The sequence below is a fragment of the Mytilus trossulus genome, chromosome 4 (assembly GCF_036588685.1).
Source record: "Mytilus trossulus isolate FHL-02 chromosome 4, PNRI_Mtr1.1.1.hap1, whole genome shotgun sequence".
Taxonomy (NCBI): Eukaryota; Metazoa; Mollusca; class Bivalvia; order Mytilida; family Mytilidae; genus Mytilus; species Mytilus trossulus.
In genome coordinates, this window is record NC_086376.1 from 94947105 (window position 1) to 94965873 (window position 18769).

Below are 18769 nucleotides of genomic sequence, written 5' to 3' on the forward strand. Positions count from 1 at the left end.
TTCTCTGAAACTGACATTATCAAGATGCTTGATTTCTTGATTGACAACATATTTGTTACGTTTTGAGGACGTGTTTTTACAACGAACCATCGGAATTCCCAATTGTAGTACATTCTTCTTTTCTTCTTGTTCCCTTATTCTTATTAGGCTTACTTCATATAGGAATTTCTTATGAAGTTAGAAAGAAAGTTAGGAATATCGTTTAACTTTACTTTCGGCTGTATAGATGATGTTCTCTCAATAAAAGAGGGACGAAAGACACCAAAGGGACAGTCAAACTCGTAAATCTAAAACAAACTGACAACACCATGGCTAAAAATAACTAGATATAAAGGATGCTACAGATACAGTAAAGTCTGTCTAATATCTTGACCTACATCTAAAAATTTACAATGTTGGTCGTTTTAAAACAAAACGACAAAAGAGATGTTTCAAACTTCCGAATTTTGAACTTTCCATTTCTATGTAGCAGCATTCCAGCAGCACCTGCATACGTAGTATATATCTCCAAATTGATACGATATTCCCGGGCATGATTTCCTTGACAGAGGGTTGCTGCTTACATGGAAACTACCAAACCAAGAGTTCAAAATGGTGAAGTTGAAATCATCTCACGAGTTGGTTGACGGTTATGGAATGCATGTTCCTTTTGACAGATGATATCGGACATGTCCCTTATGTCGTAACTATAGTCTGGTTTCCTTTTCACCAATTTGACCAACTGAATAAGACTCTTTTCCAATCAGTATTTACCTGACCTCGACCTCGACTTGATTTCATGGATCAATGATTAAGGTTACAGTGACGTGATTCGGTCCGTTTCTCAGACACTATTAGCTGTAAGTCAACTTTATGTGAAGTATGAAATGATTGTAAGGTGGACATGTCGACCTGGTAGGTATTACCCGACCTTGACCTCATTTTCCTAGTTCACTAGTCAATCTTAAGTTTTGTTTTTTTCATATACTATAAGCAAAACGACGATTTTTCGGTGTATGAAATAATTGGAATTTGTAAATGTCTGTGTGATAGGATAGAAATTTTCATAAGTGGGGGTCCACTTGCTGCCTAAGAGGGGACCGATTTCGTCACGCCTCAGTGATTCCCTATATAAGCAACCAACATTTTGTTCTCAAAAGGGGGGCCGGGCCCCCTGCCCCCCTAAATCCGCCTGTGGGACTTTTAGTAAAATCTTTATCTTAGACTTTCAACATAAAATCTATGGTCGGTGATGTAATCGAGACATCTTAGCGTCTGCACTCATATTTAAATTCTGAAATTAGGCCGGTAGAACAGTGCTGTAGTTTAGTACATGCGAGCTTCCCCCCGGTTCTTTTTGTAGTCATTTGTTTATTTATTTTTTTATTTTTTTCGGGGGGGGGGTGCTCATATTCTAGTTTTCATTGTTATGTTTTGATAAGTGTTGTTTTTCTTTTGATCATTTTTTTTTGTCATAACATCATCCCCTTTGGCCGACTTATGTGATATTCCTTTGATATCTTCCGCCTCTTTTTTTTGCAGCAGCTGTAAGTGAAAACAGATTAATTAATTAACAAAGATAGAAAAGACAACGATGCAAAATTGTTCTAAGAATAAGCGGGGGTATCATTTACATGTAAATAACATATCATAAACTAGTATACGGGGTTATAGTGTTTTGGCTGTTTTATTTGGATGTTGGTCTGAATATATTTGTCTGAGTTTTTTAAACTCAAAAAATCTTTTAAGAAATATATTTTTCCAGTTGCTAATTATATATTATTATCGAAATCTTAACAAATTGTTGATGTCATCAAACAGATAAACTGTAAAGAGTTTGATAAACATCTATCCTTTTCATACTTTCATATTACCGACCACTCTTCCTGGTTTGATTTTTCACAGTAGAAATGAAGAAGGGAATACATTACTGTTTATAATGTCAGATCCAAACTATGTGATAAAAGAAGGAGAGATAACTATACGATGTGGAATTTTAGTAAGTAATATATTCATTGTCATGTTTGAAGAAAAATTGATAGACATTTTTTGCACTTTTATTATATAAGACTATACATAAATGTAAAATGAAATCAGGATTTGATTGAACATGTGATTTTATTGCCAATGAAGAATGCAGGAGTACTCATATATGTGATTCTGGCAAATATTTTCTGTTCAGTAAGTCTGTTCATCTAATGTAATGTTAACACAAGGAACAGATTACTGGAATTAGGGATACACATTGTAGCAACTGCTATGACGTGTAGTGATGTTGTCATTGATTTTCGTTTCACGGAGCTAAGATAATGGAGATCTACTTGATGCAAAGTTGGCTATTTGGTATCTTACTATACAAAACATGGCCCGGCAGAGTAGTATAAGTTTTATTATTAAGGGGAAATCATGATATACTGCTGTGCAAGGTCTTCTGTTACATTTTGCACCTCCAAATTTAAAAACAAGATACTGTGTACCTTAAGCTGTTGTACACACAGGGAATATCGCAAGACGAAGTAAAAAGATTCAGACGCTAGTGATGACCAGCTTGTGCCGTTATAATAATTGTTTATAGCTACTGTGGCGTATATACACGATATACCATAACTCCTGCATGAATACTTTCATATTGTGTCGTCAAACATGCCACGGAAATCAGATCATTGAAATACCGAATTAGGTTATGAAGTTACAGTAGTGATCCCGTGAAGAACAGTTTCAACTGAAGCAATACTGAGTGTTGTAGATTGTATCTCAACAGATTTCATACACCGTTTTGATAAATCAGAATGTGCTCCTCTTACGTTTAGTGCATTCATATCCTTTAAAGTGTTACCCTAAAAGTTATACCAGAAACCTTCAGTCCTTCCACAGTAATGTATCCATCCTGTATTTAAATAATGAGTCATTGCTTTTGAAAAAATAAATGTAACCATAAAGTTATGAGTTAATTTCATAGCCATTAGAACCAAAAGTTGTAGACAAGTCATCAATCTTTAGGCCGAATACATATTTGCAATCTTTATATCATTACTGCATATAGCTTTAAAGAGAGAGAGATGAAAGTGACTGAAAATGTGTCAGCATCAATTTACAGTAGAAAAAAACTTATCACTTCTATAAAAGACTCGTCAGTGAAGCCTGAATCAAGAATGTTAAAAGGCCAAATAAAGTACGCAGTTGAAGACCATTGAATGACACCAAGAAAAGAGACACAAAATAAAGTCAGACATAGAGAAGTAAACCAATAAAAATACCAAGGAATTTTAAAATTGAAAATCAATTGATTATAATAGCTCACACGCATCAAAGGAATGCAGAACAACTGTCATATTCAGGACATGTTACAGATAAATTCCTTTCATATGCAATAGCCTAATGAGATTTTCTTAAACTATATATATACATATCTATACAACTCGTCTAAACATCAACCCAACAATGTTAGATCTGTAAATTTGCTTTCGCAAATTTTTGGTTCTTCCCTCGCCGGGATTCGAACCCATGCTACTGTGATATCGTGACACCAAATCGCCTGCACTGCAGCCGTCCCGCTAGACCATATATATATATAGTGCCAAATATAAAATTTGGCAAATACGTAGCAAAACAATCGTCCTTTATCTAATCCAATGTAAAAATAAACTCATTTCAAAATTGAGATAATAAGATAACCGTTTCTAATCTGTAATTTTAGCAAATGTGTTTTTTCCCCACATAAAGCCATTTCGACTGCGTGTGACGGAAGATGAATGTACAACGGAAGACACTTCCTCTTTGAGTTCATGTGATTATGTACCCTGATTTGTCTTAATCGATTGAATAAGATTTAAAACTACTGTTACATACATTTAGCTACTGAAACTCTTATCTAAGTGCTTCCGTCCTTCTATACTTGTTTCTTTCCAAATAAAATGAAAGTTTTAGATTCTAGGAAAACAATACAATATCACAGATTGTATATACTCAATGACAATCATTTACAATTGAAAGAAAAGCAATTCCCTTTCGTAGTCAATTCTATAGTTATGCTTCTCTCTGTTTATACGCGTACGAAATTCCAGAGCTTGTATTTCCCATCATGATTTCGTTGATAGAGGGTTGTTCCTAACAATGAACATATTAGACCAAGTTCTAAGAGGTGAGTTAGAAATCATCCCGTCGAAAATTATACGGACGACATGAGTTGGTTGACCGTTTTTGGAATACCGGTTCCATTTGTAAACAAAATATTGTCCTCTACCCGAATGTCAGCTACTGAATTAGAAGTATCAGCGGTTTTGTAACTATATAAGTAACACGACAGGTGCCGCATGTTACAGAGCACATGAGTTTACTCCAGGGATTTTTGTACGGTTCATGTTGCCCAGAATGATTCCTTGATAAATATTTTTGAACAAAAGGAGTATTTGTTTTGGCAAAATCACCAGAAATAAGGCCCAGAAATCGGGATTAACGCATTTTAGTTCGTTCTCATTATTTTATATGCAGTTTTGTTATCATCTTTATAAAAGATCTAATATTAATGATGTATGATTCAGGTGTCCTGAAAAGTTTTATCAATTATTGAAAATGGTTCAGTAATATTTTTTCCATTTCTTGCTCTTTTCTTATTACCAAATTGGCAAGCAATACATCTATTAATATATAACCTTATGTTTTGTATGAATAGTTCACATATCCTTGTGGTTCACTTATCATTTCAAGATATAAATTTATTTTACAGAAACAGAAGAATAAAAGATATTGCAAACTAGTTAAGAACAATGAATCTTTGATTCTAAACTGCTATGACAGCAAAGGAAATACTGGTACACTAAAGCTTAGAAATAAATTCAAGCTTTCTCGTGTCAAAGGTTTTGATAAAGTGATAAAAGAATTTTCAAAGGACTTTTACATAGATGTTTATTTGAAGAAACAGAAATTCTCACTATTATTCTCCAACCAAACTGAAACTGACAGTTGGTACAATTGTTTACAGAACAATGCACAAGTTGCCGTCGGTAATGAAGAGTTGTCCTCTGTTGTTGATGATGATGATGAGTCTGAGACAGGAATCAAAGATAATGTTTTATATGATTCTGGACCGGAGACCAGTAAGTTGTTTGGTATTTTATCATTGATGTATTTAGTATTAAATTAAGTAAAGAGTTTCAAAAATGTTACATTTCTTATCATTAAAAACGGTTTTTTTATCAAATCATTGGAACTTGTTTTTCGACCATTTAGCAGGGTTAAGTTTCGGTTGAAATATGTAACGCGTTAAAACTGTATTTTTGGTTCTCTATTGTTACTCTATAGCGGAGAAGCCTATATATTCATGATAAAACCTGTTGAAAAAAAAGACAAAAGTTTGTTTTGGTCATCATGGAGAAAAGAATCTACGTAAACGAGCAATAAAATTGAAAACAATCAGAAAAGTAATGTTTTTAGTTTGTTTTCATTTTTTTGATATTATGGCATGATGGGACCCCTTGCTTTAGAACAAACCCATCCTTTGAAAATTAGATTTAAAAATTTGTATTATAAGTTCTAATTCTTCAAAATTTACAACAACGATCTTTATTTCATATCGGATAAAAATACGCTTTTCTTATTGAATTACAATACATGACATTCTTTATTCATTAGTTAACTAAATTCCATCGGTCTTTAACATAAAAAAACGGACAAGAAATATGGGACCGTATTAATTTAACAGAGTTTTGCGTGTTAATGACCTGCGGGGCGAAGTTTCTTTAGTTCAAATGTCAGGTAAACCTTTTCTGTTTCAAATTTTAATTGAAGTTGATGAATTGTTTACCATATGTTTTCGTTCATTATAAAATTAAAGAAAACTTTATTTTGTGTTCATACACTGAAACATTGCACTTAAGGGGGTAGACCTTGGTTCAGGGAGATAACTCTTTTAATCAGTTAAGCGTTTGTAAAAGTCAAGTTCATCAATGTATTTTAAGCATTTACCTGAAACAGATTGAAAATAATCTTTGTAACATAGAAGCTTAGAATATATTTTTGAAAATGGTTGACACAAACGTTCTGATGATTTTCAGAGTTATTTCCTTTAACCTAGGTCTACCTCCTTAAATGAATGGTTGTCGTGTTCTTCACTCTGTCCTATAGAAATCGTACAAAAAAATCTAGTTTTCTTTGAACAATTTGAATTTATAATTAAAAAAACATGATTCCTCAATGAAATAAACATTATAGTTATTGAAGAACTGTTCGTGAAACATGAACTGCTCGTAGGACAGTGGTATTGACTGCCGACAAAAGATGGAAGAAAGATACCAGAGGGACATTCAACTAATATATCGAAAATAAACTGACAACACCTGGTTAAAAATGATAGAAGAAAAATAGACAAACAATAGAACACATGACACAACATAGAAAACTAAAGAATAAACCACACGAACCCCACTAAAAACCAGGGGTGATCTCATCTCGCCTAAGGAGCGATCATTATCGCTGTCTTAGTCAATACCACTGTCATGCGGGGAGTTCATATATCACGATTATGACCAATTTTTCAATAACTATCATATAATTAGGCGAGCCTCCAACCTTCATAAAAACAAGTACAAAGTCTAGGGACAACACAGTTTTCATTGAGAAATGTACGAAAGAAGGTTATATGATGGTCTTTTACTTTGCATTTTAAACTTTTTTACATTATTCAAATGAATTTGAAAGGTATTTTTAATTCTTTCACTTGTTTATAAATTGTACAACTGATAGCAATATTTTTCATCCTTCCTGTTGACAAAATTGCTATTCAATTATTTCTGATGAAATCCGTAATGAAAATTCTAGGAAACTCGTAGAAATCGGGAAAATGTGAAAATTATTTATTTAAGGGACCTAATCTTAATTCTACTCATAATAATTTAAAATTCGATACAGATCAAATTCTTCTGATTGAAATTGTTCTTAACACAATATTTTTCGTAAAGGCAAATGATTTAGTTAAGTGATTCCTCTGACCATAAACAAGACAATGGAAACCATTGCTATTTCTTTATTGCCGTGAATAGTGTAGTTAAAATATTTTTTATGGTATCTTTTTTTTTAGCTTACCTGGACTACATCTATTCATGATTGTGACCTATTGCCATGACCTCGTCTATCGCCACCGTCATTGTTGCCTGTTAAATGGTTCACAAATCTGGCCAAAACGTTTTTTTTTTTTATTTTCTTAAATTTTGACAATTATTTTGAATGTTATAATGGGATAAGATTTCAATGAGATTCTGTCTTGCTGTAAACTTTTGACAGTTTCTCATTAGATCTAATGACAGGAATGTTTAGGTGACTCCGTTTAGGATTTATTGTCTTTGAATAACATTTGTCAGCTATTTGTATTCTGTTTAAAATATTGAACTGATCAACAGAACAACATTTACATAAAAGTTTTACACGATCGAAAACGTGCCGAATCCATACACGAGTTATCGCCCATGAATGACAATATTTACCAATAGTTTTGGTTAAAAATATTTGAATAAAGAAAAACTGTAAATATCAAAATATATTATCAGGACACAATGCACTAATAAGTCAACATGACCGATAACATCATTCTGTTCTCTATAGAATGTATTGTCCTTAACGGATAATTACCACCAATGTTATCAAAAACAATAGCAAATCGATATGATTTGTAAATAACGAAATGATCAACAAAACAATATCTGCAAATAATTTAACATTATCGAAATCGTCTGTCGACTTTATAATTCAGGATAAATGTCTTTTTTTTACTTTTATCGAAACACTTTCAAAATGTTAACTTGCATTGGGACATTACAATGTTATGTTAACTTGCATAGGGACATAACAATTTTATGTTAACTTGCATTGGAACATTACAATTTTATGTTAACTTGCATTGGGACATTACAATTTTATGCTAACTTGCATTGTAACATAACAATTTTATGCACATGTGCCCTGTTATCGATACAGGTTCCTCAAATCCATTGGGTTGCTTTTTTTTATTTGAAAACTTGAGTTATCATACTGCAGAACACACTTACGTGTAGCTTATAGTCCTTTTTTTTATTTCAGCTGCTAAGTTTGATGTGAAGTTGAAACAAAATGAAGATACAGAAAGGCTTGGCCTGACGAGCACATACCGCCTTTATGTATCAGAAGTGTGTCTTATGTTAGAGGACGTAGTAACAAAAGAAGCCAAGTACAGATGGTATTATGATGCATTGAGAAGATATGGTAAACAAGACAACGATTTTGTGATACAAGCTGGACGTAGAAGTGAAACAGGTGCAGGGACATTCACGTTCATGTATGAGGATTCTTCCGCAATCACCAAATCAATTGATAGACTTACTAAAAGGAGAGCTAGTGAACAGTTAACAAATAAACTTAATTTTTCACAGTCTGAAACAAAAATACCATCATCAAACCGGATGTCAGAACCCATACCGAGGACTGAAAAGTCACCTCCTCCAACAAAGCAGATAGAATCAGTGGAAGACAAAACAGATATTACAGCATCGACTAGATTTCAGTATCCTCATCTTGCCTCTTCTGCCGAATTTAAACGTGAATTACAAAATAAAGTTAGTGGTAAACCTAAATCAATCGGTGACCTTTCTAGCAAGAGTAATATGGAAATACAAAAAAGCAAAGAACAAAAAAACATAGAAAAGGAGAAAGGATTAGAAGCAATTTCAAAATCAAAAGATAAAAAGCTTAATGATAAAGCGAAACTGGAAGTCACCATAGAGGAAAATGACGAGGATTCAGAAAATCTATATGATGAGCTCGAACTTCCCCTTGACTCGAACAAAGTTGCTAAGCCTCTTTCTGAGAAAGCTGTCAAGGGAGATAACCCAACTAAAAAACGTGCTTCCTTAAGTGACAAAAAACATGTTCCATCCGAACCATCTGATGCACATGTGTCCCCTGAGGAACCCGAGGAACCTTCAGTCTATGAGGATGCACAAACATCTCGCCAGGAAGCCTGGAAAAATCAGGGGACAGAGGATGAAGAGCATGTGGAAAATTATGAATTAATAAAGGCTGGTGCAAGTCAAAACGCCCTCAGTAAACCATTTGAGGGGGTAACGAATAATGAAGAGGAAATCGATGATACATATGATCATGCATTCCAAACACAAGAGAGCTTAAAAAAAGAAAACATTGCAAACGACTCTAAAAACGTTTACGGTACTTCAAGTGGGAAGGATATTTCAGAAGTAGTAACAGAGGTTGAAATATGTGACCCAGATTATGAATGTATTGAAAATTATGAAGGCCTTTACTCAAAACAGAAATGTATTCCCCAGTCAGAAGCGAACGAAGATACTGATGAAGGCCTATATTCAAAACAGAAATGTATTACCCAGTCAGAAGCGAACAAAGATACTGATATAAAATTAGAAAGCTAAAAATCAGTCATACTGGGATAATCAATTCAAAATAATGAATGTGTTAAGATATTTGATAGTTGTTAAATAATGTTTTACACAATGTACCTTAAACTCATCATATTTATCAAGATTATCATTTGTATGACAGCTCGTTTTTCTTCAAAACATTCATCATTGACACTGAAATAAAAAAAAAAGTTAAAAAAGAAAATACAGTACGATGTTAAAGAGTATTGGGGATCCACAATGCCGAAAGGTTCTGTCAAATAAAGCCAAGTGTCAGAAAATCCTTAGTATTTCACCAAAAAAGTTTTCAAATAGTTAATGATAATTCATGTAAATTATGATCATATCAATGCGAGTTCATGTCAATTTTGATCATATGAATGATGACCCCTTGTGTATATATATGTCTATAAGCTTAAAACATTTTAAGAAACTTATACTAGTAGCATAAAAAAGGTAAATTTATAAAAAAAATGTTGGAGAAACTGAATCAGTGTGAATGCCCTTTATTGAACATTTGAAAACATGCTGTTCGAGTGATTATCCACTATCGTCAACATGATGATATATATGTAAAATCTTTAACAGCTACTTCGATCAGAAAAACAAGATATATCTTGGAAAGGTGTGAGGTACTGGCTTTTATTTACCCTCATTTTCTTATTTCTGTTTCATTTGAATTGTATATGTTAGTCTGCTTTTTCGAATTAAAATAATAGTAACTGGTTTTTTTTATAATTCATAACACGACTTGAATGTCTAAACAATTTTTCAACATGTTATGCACGGAGGATGGTAGTAAGTTTCTTTTGTAACCAATATCAGATTAATTGAAAAAAATAAGTCTTCATAATTGTCTCGGTTGTTGTGAAAATTGCAGAATGCTATGCATAGGATTTACAATCTTGCGGCAAAGGCCAACAAGAGAGAACGAGGAATTGATCAAAAGTATTCACTTCCTATACATGAAATACGAAAAAAAAAATAGTGCTTTTCCTGCGTGACGAAGGCCACTCTTTCCTTGCTCATCCGCAGAAGTTGACCTTGACCCTGCGGTTGTTTACAAAGATGCAGTCATTGTTTCAACCCCTAATTCTAGTTTTTCAGCAGGATTAACATCCCTTTTTTTTTTTACTTTAAAAATAAGAATATTTGGTGTGAATGGCATTAGACAACTTTCCTCTAAAGAAATATCAGATATCTCATATAATTTTCTTAATATAAATTATGTATGAGATATCGTATAAGCTAAATGGAATCTTATAAACTGTAATATCTTTTAAAATATGAGATATCTTATAAAGAGTATCATGAGTTTTTAAGATATATCTTATATATTTTACAAGATATCTTATATATTTAACAAGATATCTTATATATTTTACAAGATATCATATATATTTTACAAGATATCTTATATATCTTACAAGATATCTTATATATTTTACAAGATATCTTATATATTTTGTAAGATATCTTATATATTTTACAAGGTATCTGTAAACTTAACATGATATCGAACGTCCATTATAAACTATCTTCTAAAGTTTCTAAAAGAGGGACGAAAGATACCAGAGGGATATTCCAACTCATAGATTGAAAATAAACTGACAACGCCATGACTAACAATGAAAAGACAAACAGACAAATAATAGTACAGAAGACAAAAAAACAGAAAACTAAATACTAAGCAACACGAACCCCGCCAAAACTCGGGGTGATATCAGGTGCTCCGGAAGGGTAAGCAGATTCTGCTCCTCATGTGGCACCCGCCGTGTTGCTTATGTTATTACAAATCCGAAAAATAGTATAATTTGGTAGCTCACAATCGTGAAAAGGGAAGGATATTGGCTTCCGTAAAATTTACGAAGTGATGATTTCAACTTCACTATTTTGAACTCATGATTTAATAGTGTCCTTGTGAGCAGCAATCCTCTATCAAGAAAATAATGATAGGAAATACAAGCCTGGGAATATTGTATTAATTGGGAGATATATACTCAGTATGCAGGCGCTGCTAGAATATTGCTACATAGAAATGGAAAGTTCACAATTGGGAAGCTGAAATCATCTCCTTCGTCGTAAAGTTTTGTTTGCAATCGACCCTCATTGTCAATGTCTAGATGTAAGTCATGATATTAGGCATACTTAACTGTATCTGTAGTATTCTTTATGTCTAGTTCGATGGGATAGATTTGATTTACATAGTCACAACCTTTTGTATTATTAGAGAGAGAACATCATCTATATAGCGGAATTTAAATTCAAAAGATGTTGATAACTTCTTATCTTTCCTCAGAACTTATCTTTCTGATATAAGCTATCTTCCTAAGTTAACAAGATTTATTTCTTCAGACACATGTCAAACGCAGGAATATCGAAAGAAGCTTGATAATTTCATTTCACATTTAGATATATTGATGATGTTCTTTTTAACATTCGAAACTATTCTAATTGGATTCAATGAATATATTCTTTACCACTAGAAATGAAAGAAACAACATACACTATTTTTTTAGATTTATACCTCAAATTTGAAACGAGCAGTCATCTTAATATCTGCCTATATAACCTATCTATGACAATAGTTATCTAAGGTACCAGGATTATAATTTAGTATATAGTTATCAAAAGTACCAGGATTATAATTTTATACGCCAGACGCGTGTTTCGTCTACATAAGACTCATCAGTGACGCTCAGATCGTATGCCAGACGCACGTTTCGTCTTTAAACTTTAAAATAGTTATTAAGCCAAACAAGTACAAAGTTGAAGAGCATTGAGGACAAGTGGGAAAATTTTAGTTATGATATCATAAATTTTCCCCACCTCAGCAGCACAATGCCAACTTCACCTTAATATGATATAGCATATACATTCATAACTCATTTGGTATTTAAAAGCCTATCAAACAGTTTATTTCTGACGATGAGAATCTTTTCCCTATAAGATATATGGGTTATTATATATATTTACTTAAATCAAAATATGTAACAAAAAAATATATACCTTCACGTGCTACTTTTTGAGTAAAATGAGTCCGAATTATGATATTTGCTAAAAATTCGGATTTGTGGACGTATTTTTTCTCCCTTCAGGAATACATAACTTTTTTATTTAAAAGATAAACACAAGCTGTTTTTGTCGAGCCTTCGACTTAAGTAGGAAAAGCCATACATAGCGATTCTACATTCCGTTGGTGTCGTCGTCTCCGTCGTTGGCGGTGGTGTCCACAAATATTCACTCTGTGGTTATAGTTTTTGAAATTTTAATAACCTTTCCTAAACTATACTGGATTTTTCCAAACTTTAACAGAAGCTTGTTTATGATCATAACATATTATCTAGAGGTACATTTGAAAAAATAAAATTCCATTTTTTCTGTATCTTACTTATAAATGGGCTAAGTTTTTCTGTTGGAAACATTACATTCTGTGGATAAAGTTTTTAAAATATTTAATAACTTCTTTAACTATCCTTGGTTTGTACCAAACTTGGACAGAAGCTTGTTAATGATTATAAGATAGTATAAAGACGTAAATTTTGTAAAAATAAAATTCCATTTTTCCGTATTTTTCTTTTAAATGGACTTAGATTATACATGATGGTCTTGAAGTATAGGTTCTAGATACTGACGTTGTTGATCATCTTAATTACGTGTTAACGATTTCTTGATTTGTCTTGATATATATTATACCATTATTATTATACTTCAGTAATCAGTTGGTATATAAAATAAGTAGACTGCACAACATTTTCACTATTTTCACTATTAAGCATTGAACTATTTGACCGGTCAACATTTCTCAACTATTTGCCCTCGATGAAACTATTTGACCGCAAGCGTCATTTATTTCGCAGATTTTTCCATTTTTTTAAAGGACTTTCCGATTTGAATTTCCCTTGCAGTTTGATAATTTTGTTATTTTACTTTTATTAAGTTCAAAAGATTTCTTATCAAGTAAAGTGTATGAGATATCTTATAATTTATATAAATTAACAGGGACAAAATCGTCAGTCGATTAAGTATCAAAGTCACTGTCAGTGAAATAAACTAATCGTAGATCTTTCAAATTTTTGGTTTTGGGTGGAAAATGTATCTAGCATTTTAGTTACCGGCAGAGTTAAATCTAACGATCAAGTCGAATGACGACAAAGTCAGCTGATTCCTTACTATATGTAGTATTGATTTCGAAGGATGATGTTTATGTTATTGTTGTTTTAACAAAACTACAGTAGATAGAGAGAAATGGGGGGCGACAGATACCAGAGATACAGTCAAACTAATAGATCGAAAAAAAACCTGACAACGCCATGGCTAAAAAAGAAAAGATAAACAGACAAATAATAATAAACAACACACAACAACAAAAAACTGAAAACAGAGCAACTGTGAATGATCTCAGAAGGATAAGCAGATCTTGCACCACATGTGGCACCCGTCGTGTTGCTCATATTATAACAAACCCAGTAAATATTAGAACCTTGTATAGAACAAGATCTTCAAGCATGTAAAGTTAATAAGATATCTTATAAAGAACTTTATTTGAGATATGTTACAATGTATTGATATATCTTATATCAATTATGACAATAAAGTAAAATCACAAAAAAATGAACTCCGAGGAAAATTCAATCAAAGAGTCCCTAATCACATGGCAAAATCAAATGACAAAACACATCAACCGAATGGACAACAACTGTCATATTTCTGTCTTGGTACAGGCATTTTCAAATGTAGAAATTGGTGGATTGAACCTGTTTGTTTAAGCGCTCAACCTCTCACTTGTACGACAGTCTCATCAAATTCTGTTATATTTACATCGATGCGTAAACAAAACAGACACAATTAATTAAATAGTCAAAATATGAGTACAACAGTCATCACTGTGTTACAATCTTAAAACAAACAATTTTACCAAAAAGCACAAAAACATCTATCAAATTAAAAACATATTCATTGCTTTGCGGTGTCCTATGTCAGAAAATTTTTAAGTCACAAAGAGATAACTTTTGTCGTTCAATATTTATTCAAAACAACTTTAAAATTTCACATGGGGAAAGTTGGCATAAAGGGTTAAACAATCAAAAGTATGTTATAATCTATTTCAGAAATAGACCGGAGATTTAAAAGAATTTACAAAAGGTTACTACCACTACGCGATTAAAATAGTTTTGTCGTTTGTCGTTCAAAGTATTTTCTAATTAATAATAAAACTGTTACATAAATGACATATAATAGAACAATAACATAATGACGGGATCTTTTAAAATACAGAGTAACGTTATAAGAACCATAGAAACACAAAAAGAAATATCTTAAAAAAAAGATGATTTTTTTTGGAATTAATAACGGGAACCACATTGGAAAGATGTCACACCAATGTTTTATATTAATATACTCTGTATATGATATTTCTGTATTATAACTTTTTGTTGTCTAATGTCTTTCAAGAGAAGTAATAATAAACAAATAAAGGCAACAGTAGTATACCGCTGTTCAAAACTCGTAAATCCATGAACAAAAAACAAAATCCAATAACAAACTAAAACCGAGGGAAACGCATTAAATATAAGCGGGGAACAAACGACACAACACTAAAATGTAACACACAGAAACGGAACAAGCATCACACAAAATCCCACGAGAATAACAAATATAACATCAAAACCAAATACATGAATTTGGGATAGACAAGTACCGTGACACGTCTTATCGCAATGTGAATTTACAATCAAAAATAAGAGAAAACAAACGACGCAACGTTAAAATGTAACACACTCAGAAACGAACTATAATATAACAATGGCCATATTCCTGACTTGGTACAGGACATTTTTAAAGGAAAAAATGGCGGGTTGAACCTGGTTTTGTGGCATGCCAAACCTCCCTCTTTTATGGTCATGTGAAATATACCAACAAAATGACAACACAACACCACAGGACTACAATATGAATAAATTGGAGAACACAATTGTCAAAGAAACACACGAACAACAGCCAACAAAAGTCAACAAGTTCAAACAAATGTCTTTATGATTGAATACAATGCAACTATTGATTCTACTTCAATAATGCATTTTACATTTTCACCTTCCGTGATTAATATTGCTTATTACTAGTGGACTATAGAAGAGGTATTTTCCCTTTGAAGCTGGATATGCAGGAAATTGAAAATAGTATATAAGGACTATAATAAAATATAAAGATTTTAATTATTTCCTTACTTTTATTATGAATTTCTACTTTTATGGTCTTCTATCAGCATTTTGTGCTTGTTTATATTTAAGTTTTACTATAAAAATACGGAGATATACTATGATTACAAATTAGACAACTATCCACTATAATTTATAAGATATCTCATATATTTCATATAATTTTCTTTGTAAGATATCTTGATATAAATTATATGAGATATTATACATATGGCATCTGATAAACTATAAAGATATTATTTAAAATATTGGATATCTTATACAGTGTACTATGTGAATGACATTTTATTAATCAGCATTCTCTTTTCTTCATTACGATTTGAACCGATTAATTGGAGTGCTGATGACTTTACAACATTATTTACAGGTAATTTCGGGAGTTCGAAGATATCTATGTTCTTCAAATTCATACTTTCTTGGTATTGGACAATTTAACAGTTTCCTAATAATGAAAGGCCACCGAAATCATCCCAGAACAATATATTTGTTTACATCAAACTTTCTTTAATTGAATTTTATTGACATTTTAGTACAAGATCTCAGATTTCTAATGTGAAAAGAATTTGACAACAGATACTATTGTTTCCTAGAGTCCCCCCCTCAGAAAAGACAAGCCAACAACTAACGATGCAAATAATTGAATTTTGTCTGATTTGTTGTTTATATACCGGTAATATTTTTCTTACCTCGATATTCAATACGTATCAGTTATTCATTTTTTTCTACTACTACTATTTCTATTTACTACATTATTTTACATAATGATAATAGGTTGGAATATTGAAAAGTTTCAAGTTGTATTAGTGAATGAAATACATTCTAAATCAAATAATAATTTTGTTTCTGAAAAAAAATGTTGCATGAAGCAAATTTTGTTTAATTGTTAAATTTTGGTTTAACAATCATTTATCTATATTTGTAATCTTAAGTGTTTGTCATATCATGTGACTTGAGTTCAGAAAAAAGAAAAGACAGGTCGTGAATACTCCATACTGTATAAGAAGAAATTTGTATTGTGTACACATAGGTAATAAAATTGAAAATGAAAATGCGGAATATGTCAAAGAGACATCAATCCGACCAAAGAGCAGATAACAGCCGAAGGCCACTAATGAGTCTTCAAAAAGTAAAATCACAAAAATACTGAACTCCAAGAAAATATAAAAAGGGAAAGTCTCTAATCAAATGGCAAAATTAAATGATAAAACACATCAAACGAATGGACAACAACTGTCATATTCCTGACTCGGTACAGAAATTTTCAAAGAAGAAAAAGTGAATTGAACCTGGTTTTATAGCGCTTCTATGACTTCAAAATAGCGAAAAAATCCCGCTTCTGGCTTTGGCTGGCCCCTACATAATTGCTTGGTTTTTTTTTGGGGTTATATATCCAACAAGCCGCCACGGCTATAATTCCTTCAATAAATTTTATTGATAAGAGATGTCAATAGGTTACCCTATAACTGTTATAAATATATGAATTTGAAGAAAAGAAGTGACATATTGGTAGTCTCTTCCTCCATTAGTGATATGTATACATTTTACATTCTACGTCATTTAGTTTCTGGGAGTGAGTTGTCTCATTGCCAATCGTACCTTTTTATATTGTACACTATAAAAGTAAAACTCACAACCAGCATTAGGAGGATTGAAATAATTTAATGAAAAAGTAAACAAGCAAAAATACTTAACTCCAAGGAAAATTCAGAACGGAACGTCCTTTAATAAATGGCAAATTCAAATACTCATCAACATATCAACCGAATCGAAAACACATGTCATAAACCTAACATGTAAAAGGTATTTACTTATGTAAAAAATGGTAGATTGAACCGTGCTTCTAAGTACCGAACGTGACCTACTACCGAATATGACTGTTTTACTGAGTATGAATTTGCATTGCTATAAGGCGTGTCTCGGTATTTGTTTATCCAGCAATAATGTATTTAGTTACAAAGTTTTATTTGTATTTATGATCGGATATTGTTTTGTGTCTTAAAGTTTATAGTTGTGATCTATTTTTTATTATCTATTCGTATGTAAAAGTTAAAGATGATTAAACTCCCAGTTTATTTGTATGATTTTAGTTTAAAACAACTATGTGCACATGATTTATTTATTTTACACTGTTTGATTTGGAAGAAAGGTCGTCATAGCTACTTGCACTATTCCTAACACAATTCCGTATTGATATTCTTGTTATAACTAAAACCAAATAATATAATTAGAAACCCATCGAATCTTCATTTATATCCAATTTATTAAAAACAATCTGTGACGTTACTTTTGAAGGCGTTGATCCATTCGTGAGACAGATACACAGTTCGTTATTCTATTGAGCTGTTTTTGTGTACTGTCGTACATTAATTTTAGTTATTTGTTGTTATGCTTTGGTTGGCATGTCGAATTGTACTACATGTATTATATTATTTTATTTATGTTTTTCTCTGTCTTTTGTGTTTTGACATTTATTTGTACGGTTTTCACGTCATGTAATGTTTTCATTGTTTATTTAACATTGCCATAACAGCTAGAGGTTTGGCTAACCACAAAACCAAGGCCATTCCACCATTTTTTATAAATGTCCTTTACCAAAAAAAAATTCTCTTTTATAGGTGATGTGTTTCCCTCAGTAATACTTTGTAACCCGAATATTTGTTTTCTATCAATCGATGTATGACATTTGAACATCGGTATACTACTGTTGCCTTTATTTATAGCTAGAATATCCTCTTGCGTGTAAGTCAGTCGCATAGAAATCGATTTTAGTGAAACCAATGTGTGAATAAAACAGACATAATAAGTAAAATAGTCAAAAAATTAAGGTACAGCAGTCACCATTGTGTTTTAATCTTAATTACTTCAAAGTACAAATAATTATTACAACAAAGAAAATCAAAATTTACACAAACAAAAATTTAAATACAAAACAAATAATTACTAAAGCACAATAACACAATGGTGGGTTGAAGAAATACCGACCTACGCCAAAAATACCAATAGTTGATTAAAAAGTAAAGATAAAAAAAAATGGAAATATCAAAAACACCGCAATGACACGTAATTAAGAAGAAAATTAACACCAGCACCTAAAATCTATATTTCAACTGCAGTATGTACATTTGAGTAGTTGGTACGTAAATTTATCAACAAGGTCTTGGTATTCTCCAC

At 31.9% G+C, this 18769-nt stretch overlaps 1 protein-coding gene across 1 annotated transcript; it reads left to right on the forward strand.

Moving 5' to 3' along the window:
- Positions 1-1861: 1861 nt before the first annotated feature.
- Positions 1862-9585, forward strand: LOC134716394 (uncharacterized). Its single transcript, XM_063579375.1, has 3 exons — positions 1862-1978; positions 4706-5075; positions 8050-9585. The coding sequence occupies exons 1-3, from the start codon at positions 1919-1921 to the stop codon at positions 9390-9392; spliced, it is 1773 nt and encodes a 590-aa protein (XP_063435445.1). The 5' UTR covers positions 1862-1918; the 3' UTR covers positions 9393-9585.
- Positions 9586-18769: the final 9184 nt, after the last annotated feature.

What these genes read in the sequence shown, in the direction of transcription:
- LOC134716394 (XM_063579375.1), top strand. Translation starts at nt 1,919, where the DNA reads ATGTCAGATCCAAACTATGTGATAAAAGAAGGAGAGATAACTATACGA. An exon ending in CTATACGATGTGGAATTTTA is followed by an intron (nt 1,979 to 4,705) that starts GTAAGTAATATA and finishes TTTATTTTACAG; the next exon opens with AAACAGAAGAATAAAAGATA. An exon ending in TGATTCTGGACCGGAGACCA is followed by an intron (nt 5,076 to 8,049) that starts GTAAGTTGTTTG and finishes TTTTTATTTCAG; the next exon opens with CTGCTAAGTTTGATGTGAAG.